General features: G+C 40.3%; 1 protein-coding gene across 1 annotated transcript; it reads left to right on the top strand.

Moving 5' to 3' along the window:
* The first annotated feature begins 2,242 nt into the window (after positions 1-2,242).
* Positions 2,243-15,502, top strand: rabl6b (RAB, member RAS oncogene family-like 6b). Its single transcript, XM_083905223.1, has 18 exons — positions 2,243-2,536; positions 2,622-2,756; positions 2,880-2,894; positions 3,802-3,849; positions 4,334-4,357; positions 4,716-4,768; positions 6,006-6,094; positions 7,100-7,240; positions 7,363-7,468; positions 8,544-8,647; positions 8,720-9,126; positions 9,406-9,556; positions 10,052-10,282; positions 10,861-11,122; positions 11,210-11,396; positions 12,093-12,148; positions 12,238-12,614; positions 15,252-15,502. The coding sequence occupies exons 1-17, from the start codon at positions 2,407-2,409 to the stop codon at positions 12,454-12,456; spliced, it is 2,358 nt and encodes a 785-aa protein (XP_083761349.1). The 5' UTR covers positions 2,243-2,406; the 3' UTR covers positions 12,457-12,614; positions 15,252-15,502.
* The last annotated feature ends 161 nt before the right edge of the window (positions 15,503-15,663 follow it).

Raw genomic sequence — 15,663 nt, 5'->3', positions numbered from 1 at the left:
CACAGTATTTCCACAACACGGAGTTTATTTTGAAAGTCTCACAGGAAGTGAATCATTTTTTGCATGACGCTTCACTTTTACTCCTGCTCGGTTGGCAGCAGCTTTTTTTTTCTTCCCCTGAAGGAATGTCGCCGCTGCACGTCTGCGTGGATGGAGCCGTGACAGAGATGCTCTGAGGAGGGGGAAAAAGATGTCGGCACTGCGGCTTCATTTCTCTCCAAATAACGGTGAGTGTTCATCTGTCGCTAATGTCACGCAGAAGAAGAAATAGAAAAAGAACATGGGCTAATATCGGCTGGAGAGCTAGCTTTAGTAGCTGCTCTGTTAGCCGTGCTAGCTGTAACAGAGAGCCGGAGGATAACGTTACCTGTGAAACAAACACGGCGGCGGCAGCAGCAGCAGGTCACTAACGGGGATCGACCATCACCAGGAGAACACATTCACGTACACGTTATTGTCCTTTGCCGTAGTATTTATATTTAATTAGCTGCTGTTGTGTGTGTTTTTTAAACCGCTAACGCATTTGCGTAGCGCTGTTAGCATGTTTAGTTTATGCTAGGTGGATATGGTTAAAGGGAAATTTCACCGTGTTGGCTTTAAAATGTGTATTCTTCTCTAGTTGTTTCTTCTTCAGCGCAACATAGACACACATATTATTATAATAATAATTATATAATAATATAAAGTAATAATAATGATGATGATGATAGTGTTGGCATCAAAACATTGAAAGATGTGGACAGTGGTACCGTCTTTCTTAAATCTTTGTTGTTGCTAATATGGCTCCATTATTCCCATGTATTTACATCCGAGGCACACTGCAAAGTTGGAGTGTGTTCGTATGGACGTGCTGCATGATGATGTCACCTGACCACATCATCACATGCAGCCCTTTAGTTATTGTCGTAGAGCTCAGCATCTCACTCTGAAAAAAGCAAATGAATGAGCAGCAGTGTTTGACCAGCAGAGATGTCTCTATTTAAACGCACTAAAACAAACACTGTTCTGTCAAACCGCTCCGCTGGTTTCAGAGATGTTCTGTCACGTTTGTACTCGTGTCACGTCTCAGAACCACGACCAATGACCGTTTACATAATAAGCCAATAAGAAAGTCTGAGAAATATTGTGATCTTTGTTTCCTAAACCTTGAATTCTTGATGTTCTCAAATGGCTTGGTTTTATTATGTAGTTTAAAGGTTTTTTCGCAAAAAACTGTGAACAATTCACTTCTAAGAAGCACCTACACCTATTAATTTATTACCAGAATAGCAATTTTATTGAGTAATTGTTTAATTATCTTTAAATATCCAGTAATAGCTGCCTTAGTCATAATGTCAATAAGAGGTAGACGGTTGGACGGTCAACATACATGTTGTTATTTGTTTTGCATGACCCAAGGAAAATATAATATATTATGATAGCTTTAAGGACCGATCTATTAACAGTCAGTCAAATAATCTGCTGATTATTTAATTGATTAAGGGATCAATTATTTGGTCAATAAATTGATTGATTGAACTGACCCAAATGTGACCCTCGTTATGTGTTGTTTTGTTAGCATGATGGTCAACAACCTCAAAGGAGCATTGATTCGGGTTCGCGATGCAAAGAAGTCGACAGCAAATCCCTAAACTCCGATTGACGATTGTTCTGATCAACCGTGTGCAATAATGTGCAATGTTGTTGTAGCGTTCTTACAATGACAACTGAAGGAATCTTGAATCTGCCTCAAATTTTGCAAATGCCTGCATCCGCTGTGACCCTCATGTGGAGCATAGTGCGGCAGAAGACGGATGAATGAATGAATTCGTTTGTTTCCATTTTTTCATATTGAATATTTTTGGCTTAGTTAATATATTTTTTGGTTTCTTTGCTCCATGTTACAAAGAAATAGTTAAAGCTGAAATATTTTTGTCCGGTTTGTGGACAAAACAAGACATTTGAGGACATTGTCATTTCCAGCTAAGGAGATGCATTCAATGAACCCGGCAAAACGAAACCTTGTTCATTTGAATTGAATTTGAATGAAATCACTTACTAAAAACTTACTGCCAGAGTGGAAAGATTTAATGAATACAATAAGTCATTTTTTTTTTTTTAAATCCAGTGATCATTGTTAATCCCGATTTATATACTCTTTTTTTTTCAGATTATGCCTCAAACAAAATGGTAGTGACCTCCACCACTGACTGGCACGTATGAACAACCGCTCAGGATCAGGAAAAAAAAACAACCACTCCATTCAGGGTCAGCGGTTAATAATTTGGCGTCACATTTGCTCTTGAGCATGGAGCCGTAAATTTCTGTGCCGCGTTGGTCCGATTTTCCCTCAGCCACTGTGAGACAAATCATCAGGGAGTTGTTCCACCACTGTACAGTCGGTCGTTTCTGCACACGGCCGTGAAGATGTTTTCAGCGCTGAAGAAGCTGGTGGGGTCGGAGCCAGGTCAGCTGCGGGATAAGAATATTCCCGCTGGCCTGCAGTCCATGAACCAGAGTTTGCAGAGGCGTTTCGCCAAAGGAGTTCAGTATAACAGTGAGTAATCCGGGGAAAAAGTCGGCATTTTTCACTCAAAAATGTCAAAAGAAACATGCATGTGTTAACATTTGTCTCTCCCCAGTGAAAATAGTCATCCGTGGTGATAGAAACACTGGGAAAAGTACTTTATGGCATCGACTGCAGGGGAAGAAGTTTGCGGAGGACTACATACCCACTCAGGAGATCCAAGTCACGAGTATCCACTGGAATTACAAAAGTAAGCGACGACGACACATTGAAGATCATGGTTTTTGTTTTGTTTGATCTCCTCACTGCTTTGTTTTCTATTCTGGTTTGTGTTTGACATCTGATTTTTTTGTGCCTTGGTGATTTATTTTAGTGGCTCCATATCAAGGTAAAAAAAAAAAGACAAAGAAAGACAATTGGTTTTGGCTCCAGCTAAAGTATTTTTAGAAGTTGGTGTGTGTGTGTAGGTTTGTGTCTTCAGTTCTTTTAGTGTGTTTAGTTTCTGGGTCTAGATTATGCCCGGGCCACACTGCTTATGGTAGCACATCTGCAGCTGCGTTTATTTATCTATCGATCTTCACTTTTGATGAAACCAGCCAGTGAAGAAGCCAGAGATATTGTCTGGTATATAAAGTATTCTATATGTCGATGGACACAGAGTGAACAGTGTTGCTACTGAAGATAAACATGGGAAAATATGGCTTTATAATTTTGCTCAAACAACAAAGCTAGTGGCTAAGACTTTTTCACAGTACTGTGTACTCTTCCACTTCCTGGGGATGCGTTTTTTTTCCTCCTCCTTTTTAAGGAACCGATTCTAATGATTCGGTTACAAGTCACTCGTTTATGTCGCTTATAATTACAACGTCACAATAGTCGACTCAGCCCACACCGAGGACGTACTATAGTGATGGGAAACGATGCCAAACCGAGTCGAGTTGAGCTGTAACGGCATCGTGGAAAAGCGCGAGTGGGAGGGAGGACGACGACATGAGGACGTGACGTCATATGAGGATATTTGTGTCTGTTGCTCATCGCGTAGATTTCAAAGCATAGATCCTCCTCTGGTCCTGGACGATCGTCTGCAGGTTTATTTTCAGCAAAGAGACACTTCAGTGGCTTCTTCAAATTTAAGGCTTTCAGCCACGGGCCTGTTTCCTTGATCCTCAGAGGACGACACAATGCAGTGTGGCCTGGGCCTTAGCTTTACTCAACTGCCTTTGTAGTTAAGGTTGTTTAGTTTTTTGCTCTGTGGCATAAATTATTAAAAAACACGCTTTCTTTTTCCCTCTCAGCTACAGACGACGTGGTGAAGGTCGAGGTCTGGGACGTGGTCGACAAAGGTGAGCGTGGAGACGTTCTACCCGGACTGACCTCACTTTAAAGGACCAGTGTGTTAAGTATTAGCAATTGTAATGGCAACAATACAATAATGAATTGGATTATCTTGCATTGGCATGCATTAATACCAAAATGGAGCAGCATATTTAGCTGGAAACCACCTCTAGTAAGAATTAGTGACATCTAATGGGGAGACTGTAAATGGCAGACGCCATAAAGAAAGTGCATTTAAATGGCTTTTACTAAAGCTACAAAAAACGAAAGTTTTATTGTAAAGATGTGATACACTTTTACAAACTTATGGCGATGAAAAACCTCCTACATGTGACACACTGGACCTTTTAAGAAGCTCAATGTCGGTATTTGCCATCATCTGATCATTTCATGACTGCCTGTGTGTTTGTGTGTGTTCTGTCCTCAGTGTTGATGTTTGATGTTTGTCTTTTTTTTGTTGTTTTTTCCACGTCTCTCTCAAACTCATCTCAGGCCAAAAATACCCTCTTCCTGAAGGTGCGTCACGATAGTGTGTGTAGACCGTAAACTCACCTGTGTGTGTGTGTGTGTGCAGTGGGCGTGGCCTAGCTCTTTCCACTCTTATCTCAGTGTCAATACACTCAAGGTTTTGCCTGTTCCCACCTTTGCTGTGCGGTGGACACGTTAGCCGGTCTGAGCTCGAGTGTGTGTGTGTGCACAGTGTGAGGTGTTGGCGAGTAACAACTGAGAGTGTGATGAAATGACGCTGCAGTGTGTGTGTGTGCGTGTGTGTGTGTGTGTGCTGGCCTGCTCTGCTTTTACTCCCCCGCAGAGAGAAACACCTACGATAAACAAAGTTGCTGTTACGATGCTTTTAATTCCGTTGTTGTTTCAGGAAAAGGCAAAAGACGAGGAGAGAACTTGAAACTGGAGAACGAGCCCCAAGAGGTGACTATCACATGACTGTCATGTGTTCAGGGGAGCAAAAACAAAAAAGAGAAATAGGCTTATTTAAAGTATGTGGGTCAGTAATGGAATTAACCAAAGACGGTCATATCGGAGTTATTTTTTGGACTAAGCATAGTAATAAACATTCCTGTATATAATCCTAAAGGATAGTTTTTAATCTTTTACTAGATTAAACTTTAATCAAATTTGCCATGTTGAAATTGATGATATTACAGCTGAAATTATATATTTAAAGCATGTAAACAAAAGCTAAGACTACACGAGACATGTTCTCCAATTACAGAATTTCAAAATAAATGTCTGTGTTGATGTATAGTTCAAAATATATATATATGCTCAATTAATTTATTACTAATGTATGTATATATATATATATATATATATATATATATATATATATATATATATATATATGTATATGTATATGTATGTATGTATATGTATATGTATGTATGTATATACATATATATGTACATATGTATGTATGTACATATATATGTATCCACATATGTATACATATATATATGTACGTACATATGTATACATGTATATGTACGTACATGTACATGTATACGTATATATATATATATGTATGTATATATGTGTACATATATATGTATGTACATATGTTTACATATATATGTGTACATACCATATTAAGTAGCGGGCCGTGTGCAATCATATGGAGGGCCGCATGTGGTCCACGGACCCTGAGTTTGACACCTCTGCAGTACAGAAGCATTATACTGTATATATATATCGCTCCTTTATTTAACCAGGTAAGAAAATCGCTTCGCTTAAAATTAGCATCATAAAAACAGAGAAAAGAACACAAACGGGAGCAGCTGCATCCGTGAAGAGAACGCTCTTCTCTGTCTCCTTAAAATTAATTTAAATTCCGCTCAGGGGCGATCGGTGCTGACGTTGAAAAGCCACACATTTAAATTAAACACGCACAGAACGGGAGAATTGTAAGAAATAGGCACAAAGTTGAAAGATTGCAATCCTTGAGAAAACATATTTTAAAAGTTTAAGAAGAGTAAAGGTTTTAAGAAAAAGCATTAAAATCAGTGTTTAATGTGTTTAAAACGACATAATGAAATAAACGAGGACACAATATTTAAAGGAAATGCACATAAAAGCAGTAAAATATATATTAAAAAAAGACCAGTTTATGTTTTGTTTATGCTTTAACGTGTGTTGACGTGTGTTGCAGTCTGACGAAGTGGCTCTGGACGCAGAATTCCTGGACGTGTACAAGAACTGCAACGGAGTGATCATGATGTTTGACATCACTAAGCAGTGGTAAGAGTCGCGTGTGTGTGTGTGCGTCTGCGTGTATGTGTGGTTGTGCGTGTGTGTGCGAGCTCCGGTGCTGACATGAATATATGCATGAACAGATTAGGTTTCGGCGGCTGTGAAGCCGAGAGCTTCACTGCAGCTGGTGGATTTATTCTCCGGCTTCAAAGGAGAGGAAAATCCTGAAAGATGTTCCAGTTTAAAGGAATCCCGAGGGAAAAGATGGAGATTCTTTCTGTAAATCTAGTTTAATGAAAAAGGGGGACAGAGTAGAGGACGACAGATTAAGGATAGTTTAAAGTATGCAAACTGTCAGATTAACCCATTTAACCCACAAAAACTAAACTAAACGATATTTTATCAATTATGCATTTATGAGAATTTAGTGTATTTATACCATACCATATAAAACCAATATTTACTGTTATAAGATATTTAAAGAATAATAATGATTTTCACGTTGGTCAATTATTACAGTTATAACAAATTACAGAGACATTTTTAACATGGTTCCTTGTATTTTGATAAATGTTGATTAAAGTTGATTTTTTTTTTCACCCTAAAGTAAATTTTTGACCGAATTAATTTAGTTGATATTTAGTTTGTGCCTAATTATAAGAAGAATATTAGAAGTAGGGCTGCTATTTGAATATTAAATTAATCTTTTGAGAACATCATTATTAAAATTGATTAATGTAATAAAATACAGACAAAACAGCCACAGGCAAGTTTACAAAAACAAAATATATATAAAAACTGTAAATGTTTCCCAGTTGGAAAATCCAATTTATTTGATTTTGGAATTTCTGATGGAAGTTCTGACTACAAAACCTTATTTTTAATATTTAATTGTTAATTTCTGCATTATTTTAAGCTGCTTTTAATTTGTAATGACACTGCACTGAAGTAAACTTTCATTAAATTCTTTTAAATCCATTCTAATCAGTTGAAATATTTCTATTTCTTGTTATTTTTTAATCTATATGATGGTTTTTTTGTGTGTTTTTAAAGGACATTTAGCTACATCCTGAGGGAGCTGCCCAAAGTTCCCACCCATGTTCCCGTGTGTGTGTTGGGGAACCACAGAGACATGGGCGAACATCGGGTCATCCTCCCCGATGACATCAGAGACCTGATCGCTGGACTCAACAGGTAGAGACCCGTCGACGTTCTGCTCCTTCGTAGAACTCAAAAACTGCCTCTGTGACGTGTCATTTCCAGTCTAGATAATAATAGTGAATGAGGAACATTGATGATATTCTGGTGTTTCACAGACCAATGGGATCTTCTTACATCCACTACGCTGAATCCTCCATGAAGAACGGCTTTGGGCTCAAGTATCTGCACAGGTTTTTCAACATCCCCTTCCTGCAGCTCCAGGTTTGTTTGTCTTCCATTATAATTCAAGTTTTTAATCTAGTTTTTCCAAACTCTATTGTGTGTTTAAATACACCAGGTTACTGATACGACGACACAGTTTTGTTTATTTCACTGTATGATCCCGTTAACAGACTAAAAAAGTGGTGGGGGAGATATTTATAAACAAAAATGTCATAAATAATCCAGGTTCCATGCACTCAAGATGGTTTGGAAAAAATAAAAGTCCTAATTTACGGGTGCTACAAACATTAACGCACCAACATATATCAGCGTGGTCTTCTTCAGAGTGTAGTCCTGTAAATTAAACACCTTTTATTTTTTTTGCAAACCATCTCGAGTGCCTGGACACTGGATTATTTATGCTATTTTTCTTCGTTATAAGTCTTCCTCCCATTTTTATTTTTCATAAAATATTGATGTTTCAATGAAAGCCAGAAAAGTTATTACACTAAACTACAAGGCACTCAAACAAGCAAGTTGTCCATTACAGAACTTCAGAATCTACTATATATGTATATGTATATGTATATGTATATGTATATGTATATGTATATGTGTATGTATATGTATATGTATATGTATATGTGTATGTATAATGTGTATATATGTGTGTATGTATATATGTGTGTATATATATATGTGTATATATATGTATATATATGTGTATATATATATGTGTATATGTGTATATATATATGTGTATATGTGTATATATATATGTGTATATGTATATATATATGTGTATGTATATATATATGTGTATGTATATATATGTATATATATACGTATATATATACGTATATATTTATATATATATATATATATATATACGTGTGTGTATATATATGTATTTGTATAACAGTAGAATCCTCTGTTTTCATTCATACTGCTCATATTGCTGCTGTTGCATGAAGATGTCTGGCTTTACTCGCGCCGCGTGCTTCTCTCGCCTCGCCGAGTCGTGTGGAGCTGATATTTGACTCATTTGACGATGATTTGAACGTTTGTTGTTTTTGGTTGAATATATGAACATGAAGCTCCGAGTACAGTTATTCATGTGATGTTTTTTGCGCAGAGGGAGACCCTCCTGAGGCAGCTGGAGACCAACCAGTTGGACATGGACGCCACCCTGGAGGAGCTCTGTGTCCAGCAGGAGACGGAGGATCAGAACTACGACATGTGAGATCCGTTTTTCTTTCATCTACAGATGTTTAGAGTTGCACAGGAACGACCAATGTGTGCTTCCTGCAGTTTCATAGAGAACTTGGAGACGCGCAAGACCAGCTACGGTTCTCCCGGTCCAGCCAACGGCTCCTCCTCCGGCTCTCAGTCCCCCATCGTCCCCCCCAGCGGTGCGTCCACCGGCAGCTCCAGCCCCAGCACCCCTCAGCCTCCGATCCTCACGCAGATGCTTCCGCAGTCGCCGTCTGCGTCCGCGTCCGTGTCGTCTCCTCCGCCGCCGCCGCCGCCGACTGCGCCTGCGCCTCCCGCGGCGACGGTGAGCGCGGCGGCTTCGCCCACCGCCGAGTTAAAGCTGCAGACGGTTCAGTCTCCAGAACACCATCAGGCGTCGGGAGCAGCGGCTCCTCAGAAACGCGGCTTCATGTCCCGCTGGTTTGGTTCGTCACCTGCTTCTGATGCTCCTGGTCCTGCGTCAGGTCAGTCGCCGTTTGTTCACCATCGAACTTTGTGTCAGTGCAATAAAATGTTGTTATTCCTGCCCTACAAAAAAGAATATTAAACAAATTGGACTGATTGTCATGAATATTTTGGTGATTCCTGAGATTAAATCTTCAAATATGTCAAATATAATCATTTAGAGAATTTGTACGGTGTCTTAGGAGTAAAAGATTTTAGTTTCCTTACTATTGTCTCACAATTTGTGCACCAAGAACTAATAATAATTGACAGATCGATCAATGATTTCTTGTCCTCAGAGGATTCTGCTGCAGCGTCAGCGTTTCCTGCTCAGGTTCACAGCGTGGACGATTTTGTCCCGGACGAGAGACTGGACAAGAGTTTCTTGGAGGACAGTCTGCCTTCGAGGACAAAGGTGTCTCAACCCGGCCCAGCCGTGGACAGCGACAGGTGAGAAAGGAGTCCTCTCCATTGTCCATTTTCATTTATTAGATTATGTTTTTGTTTATAAATCTTGGAAAATTAGCCGTTTTACTGTTTTAAAACTGGGAATATGTTTTGACCCTGCTTGCTTTCCATACACGCCTTCATCAAACAGAGCAGTTAATCAGTTAAAGGAGAAAACCGTTAGATTAATCTCGGGTACAAAGATGAAGTTTCTCAGATTTTTCAACTTCTTCTCAGGTTATGTTTATAAATCTTGGAAATTAGCTGTTTAACTGTTTAAAACTGGGAATATTTTTTGACCCTGTTTGCTTTTTCTGGTTTCTTTGCCCCATATATATAAAAAAAAGAAGTCGTTAAAACTGAATAATTGCGGTTTGTGGACAAAAACGAGACATTTTAAGAACATTGAAGCTGTAAGATGCGGAAAATCAGAAAAAAGTCAAACGGATGGATCCTTTATCAGAATAGTTGACATTTCTTTCTCCGTCTCTGCTCCAGCGACGAGGACAGAGGAAACCCGATGGTGTCTCATTTCCAGGACGAGCTGGACCCCGACGACACGGAGCCGAACCTCCCGCAGCCCAAGACTCTGCGTCCCAGTAAAGACGTCACTCTGACCAGTGACGAAGAGGAGGAGGAGGACGAGGAGAAGAAGAAAAAGAAAGCATCTGCAGCTCTCACCATCGCTCTGGACCAAGACCTGGACCTGAGTGAACCTGAGCTCAAAGCGTAAGTCCTCTCTCACCGACTGCAAAGAGTTCCTTTGCTGTTGTTGCACCAAAGCTTTGGAACCTTTTTAATACCTCGTATCACAGTGACACTTTCCCTCTGCTCTTAATGTATGTTTTCTGACTCTTTTACTGATTTATATTGTGGGTTTTTTATTATTGTATGTTTTATAATTTCTCGTAAAGCACTTTTGGAACGGGTGACACATGCACGCTGATTAATATGTGAAACTGCGGCCATTAGTGTTTAATATAGGTACTGCAATCCCAATTCAAACCACTGGAAAGCGTCGTTTGGCATGAAGTTACAAAAATCTGTTTTTCTCCCGACTCCAGTGACATAATCACGAGTTGTGTCCCTAATCCCCGTCATTTAACTAGTTTAATTACTTTCACTTTGATTAGTTCTTAATATCCTAATATTTAAACGATATCCTCACAATGGTAAAAAAAATTAAAATCAGCCATTTTTGGTCGCAATAATCACAAAAACAACCTGATAGTTTCATGTAATCCTATTTTAACCGCATTTATCGATATGTCGATATCATTTTAAAACCACCACCACTCTCCTTTCAGGCCCGTGATTCACGCCACCAAACCAAAGGTATCGTCGTCTAAAGCTCCAGAGCTCAGCAGAGGCCTGAACTCCGCCGCGCCCGTCTCCCTCACTTTGATCCCAGCCGCAGCTCCGCCGAGCCGACACCAAGGCAAGAAGAAGACCAAAGCTGACGACTCTGACACCGACACAGAGACTCCCGTGGCTCAGCAGATGCTCTCGTTTGTCATGGACGACCCCGACTTTGAGTCTGAAGTATCGCACGCACCGAAAATAGTAAAGGTAATATAGAGAAGTCATACAGAAGACTGTGAAAGCCACCAGTTCTGCTCTAACGTTTTCCGTCCTGCCTCGTTCCCCCCCCCGCAGGATTCGTTTCCATTCAGGGACGAGCTTCTGTCCGATCTCTCGGACGACGACGCGCGGTTGGTCAAAGCGTCGGAGCCTCTGAAGCCCACTGTGATCTCCTTCAAGCAGAAGGACGACACCGACCTGTTTGGCCTCGGCTTCCAGGAGGAGGCTCCTGCGGCCAAGGAGAGCAGCGACGAGCAGGAAGGCAAGTCTTTTCGACCTTTATTCACTTTTTGTTTACGTTTATGTACACTACCGTTCAGAAGTTTGCAGTCTCCTAGAAATGTCCTTATTTTTTTGAAGGAAAAGCTCTTTTTTTCAATGAATATAACATTAAATGAATCAGAAATACACTTTATACATTGTTAATGTGGTAAACGACTATTCTAGCTGCAAACGTCTGGTTTTTAATGGAATATGTACATAGGTGTATAGAGGCCCATTTCCAGTGTTCTAATTGTACATTGTGTTTGCTAATCGCGTTAGAAGACTATTGGATGATTAGAAAACCCTTGTGCAATGATGTTAGCACAGCTGAAAACAGTTTTGCTGGTTCTTTATTTTGAATAAAAATCATTATTTCTCATCTTGTCAATGTCTTTACTATATTTTCCATTCATTTTGCAACTCTTTTGACAAATAAAAGTGTGACTTTTCATGGAAAACGCAAAAAAAATATATAGTTGACCCCAAACTTTTTAACGGTAGTGTATTTATGCTATGTACAGCACTTCGGTCATCTCCGTTGTTTTTAAATGTGCTATGGAAATACATTTGGATGACGATAATGCAGCTGTATACACACAAACGCTCCCTCTGTCAGGTCTGATAGTTTTGCCTGACGGAGCCTGTTTTGAAAGTTGCATTTTGTTGCTGATTTCCACTCTTTTTCCTCTCGCAGAGAAAGAAAGCAAACACTCTAAAGACAAGAAGAAAAAGAAGAAGAAGAGCAAAGAGGTGAAGCATCTGCTGCTCAGATTTCATGCCGCAAAAACGTTGTGAAATGTCAATAAATAAAAACCGAAATCTTGTCTCGTCTCTTTCAGGAGGACGACAAAAGCAAGAAGAAACACAAACACAAGAAGAAAGAAAAAGACGACGCTGCTCCTGCTGCAGCTGCAGCTGCAGCTGCGGGAGACGACAAAGAGAAGAAGAAGAAGAAATCCCGCACCAAGAAAACAGACGTGGACGAACTGGAGGACTTTTTAGGCGGAGGCGGAGCGGGATTGGTTAAAATGGATGACGGCGATTATGAGGAACTATAAAAGGTTGTTTTTTTTTTGTTCTGTCAGGAAGTGGCGCCACCACGTGGCAGCGAGCGGACACCGTCCTTCTGAGACTCCTGGTTTCCTTGACCTTGTATGTGCATAAAAGCAGCATCTCCAAGCCATACGCAATACGCAAGGCTACCGACGACACCCAGGTAAAACACCGAGGACTTTGTATGTTCCTTCTAACTGACTCTTCTCCATCTGCACTACTACTACTACTACTACTACTACTACTGCTGCTGCTCTCACTTCCAGTCCAATTCACTAAGAAACAGCAGACACCCGCGAGTACTGTAACGAGCTACAGCGTCAAATACCGTGGAAGATGCGTTTCCACCGCAACAAAAAAAAATCTTGTACCAGGAACTAGTGACTGTACCTGGAACCGTGTGTGGGTTGTAGCTGGAACTATGCGTTTCCACCGCAGGGACTAGTACCATGAACTCGGTGCATTTCTTCCAAAAGGTACTAGTACCAGGAACTGTAGATGGAAACATGTTTGCTTCCACTCCAGGACCTAGTACCAGGAACTAGGAACTGTAGATGGAACCATGTTTGTTTCCACTCCAGGAACTAGTACCTGGAACTAGGAACTGTAGCTGGAACCATGTCTGTTTTCATGGCAGGAACTAGTACCTGGAACTTGGTACCTTTCTTTCAAAGGAACTAGTACCAGGAACTCGGAACTTTACCTGGAACAACATGTTTCCACTGCAGGAACCAGGACCTGGAACCAGTTGCATTTTTCCAAAATAACTAGTACCAGGAACTAGGAACGGTAGATGGAACCATGTTTGTTTCCACTCCAGGAACTAGTACCTGGAACTAGAAATGGTAGATGGAACCATGTTGCTTCCACTAGTACCTGGAACTTGGTACCTTTCTTTCAAAGGAACTAGTACCAGGAATTCGGAACTGTACCTGGAACCACATGCTTCCACTGCAGGAACCAGGACCTTGAACCAGTGGCCGTACCATGATTTTTTTGGGGTTTCCATTGCAGGAACTAGTACCAGGAACTAGTTGCATTTCTTCCAAAGGAACTAGTACCAGGAACTAGGAACTCTACCTGGAACCACATGTGTCCACTGCAGGAACCAGGACCTGGAACTAGCGACTGTAGCTTGAAATTGAACTAAATGGAAGTACCAGATAGCCAGATTTTTTTGGCTTTGTTTTACATCATCGCAGCCTGAATCTCCTTCATGTTTACAGAAACAGACCCCGAGGTCCCTGAAAAAGGTTTCTGGTACTTGGACGTTCCTGGTACCTTGCGGTGGAAAAGCAGCTTTGAGACGTTTGGTTCTTTGTACTCTTTGTAATTTTTTTCCTTTCCTTTGATTTGATTTGATACACGCGACAAGTGGTTCCACTCCAAAAACAGCTGCTGTAAATAGTGTGACCAGTGAGACTGAATGTTTGTGTGGTTGGTGTAATAATTGAGAGCATGCTCAAAGTGACGACTGAATCATTAATAGTGTTAGTTTGTTTTGTTTCGTTTTCTTTCGTTTCTTGCGTGTTTGCCCAAACGTCTTTCTCCAGATTAGCGTCTCTGAAATTTAAGTCGTCCCACTTTTTTCGTCCGCACGAAGCCAGTTTAATTTTCTCTGTCGCTTTTCTCTTCGTCCACACCGAGTTTCCTCTCAGTTTGACCAACTTTTAAGCAGCGCAACAGGAAAATACCACCGTGTCGATATGAATTTATCACGATGAATCTCTGATGATTAACGGTTGACTTGTGGGTTTTAGCTTTTTTTAAAGAAACGTCTGACATAAAACATGTGCAAAGCATCAGCGTCATATTTATTATGCAGATATTGAACTTTTTGTTACATTGCTATTAAAGAAAATTATGTTTTTAATTATTGTTATTGAATCATTTTGCCCAGTGTCCAATGTTTCCCAAGCTCTGTCTACGTGGACCCAAACTATCGTGTCCTAAGTCACAAAAAAGCGCCTAATTCACCTTAAAAAAAGGATATGATTTTGAATCGGTTAACAAATCTTTTTCAAGACATGTATTGGTGAATCAATTAAAGGTCAATTTTACGAAGGAATGTACATGCAAATTTGTTTGGGGGCCCAAAACAATTTCCTGTGACCCATTTGTGGGTCCCCACCCAGTCTTTGGGAAACTGTTGTGACGCAAATGCCCCCAAGAAATCAAAATATCACCTGAGATGCAGTGCGGAACAAAGCCAGTGGGTGGCAGCGGAGGTCAAACTCAAACACATTATTAATAGCCATATCGCACATTTTTAATCATAGTGTCGCAATTTAGTGTTTTACGTACGTAAATTCTTATCCTTTTTGTCAACGAGACTCTTATTGTGAAAGATTTGCAAAATCAGGTTTCACACTTAAGAAAACGTTGAAGCTAACTTTCACATGGACTTGCATTTAAAAAAAAATACAACGGGGTTGCCCCCTGGTGGATATCAGTTTTGCTGCTTTCCATTTGTTGTCGGAACTCAAAAATTTCCAAGCTCGCGCTCCTGTGTGAGGAACGTGGATTTTCAAACTATCCCGAGATTCGTTTGCTTTTCCGACTTCTCGTGACGTAAAAGGGCAGGAAACCAGAAAGACCGCACGCATTTCTCAATACCGTCTATGACACAAAGACAAAAAAAAATGGTGATTGAGGGTCTTTATGGCAGATTTTACACATACTGGAAGTACTTTTCATAAATCCTATCCTACATGGCCTCTCGTGCCACCTGACTCTGCTTTGCTTTCCACAAACTACGCTCCTCCTGTACTTCCTCGATTTCTCTCTCTCTTTGCCACAGAATCCAGGCTCCACACACGAGTCCACTCCATGTTTTTCTCCATGCTGTTGCCTTCACAGAGGTTACGACAAGGGAACTGTGTTCCGCTCTCTCTTCATGAACCATTATTGTTAAGTGTTCTTAAAGCTTTGTTGGGTTTCGAAATCAACGTCCTGTCCTTTTATCAGTTAAACAGGAGATCGCTCTTAAAGGGATAATTCAGTTTTTTGTTGTTGTTTTTTCCCCAGTGTGGTTGTATGAGCGTTAATTTTAGCCACTAAATATAAACATTCTTAAGACTAAGACATCATAAGAACATGTTTACTGCTTTTTGTCTGGAGTGTTACAGCTTTTTTTTTTTTTTCTGGCTGGAAATTGAAGTATGTAAACCACTCACTCTCCCACACCAAAGTGCATAGAGAAAATCAGCGAT

The sequence above is a fragment of the Microchirus variegatus genome, assembly GCF_963457635.1.
Source record: "Microchirus variegatus genome assembly, chromosome: 18".
Lineage (NCBI taxonomy): Eukaryota > Metazoa > Chordata > Actinopteri > Pleuronectiformes > Soleidae > Microchirus > Microchirus variegatus.
Note: the sequence above shows the minus strand (reverse complement) of the source record. Positions and strands in the feature narration are given on the sequence as shown.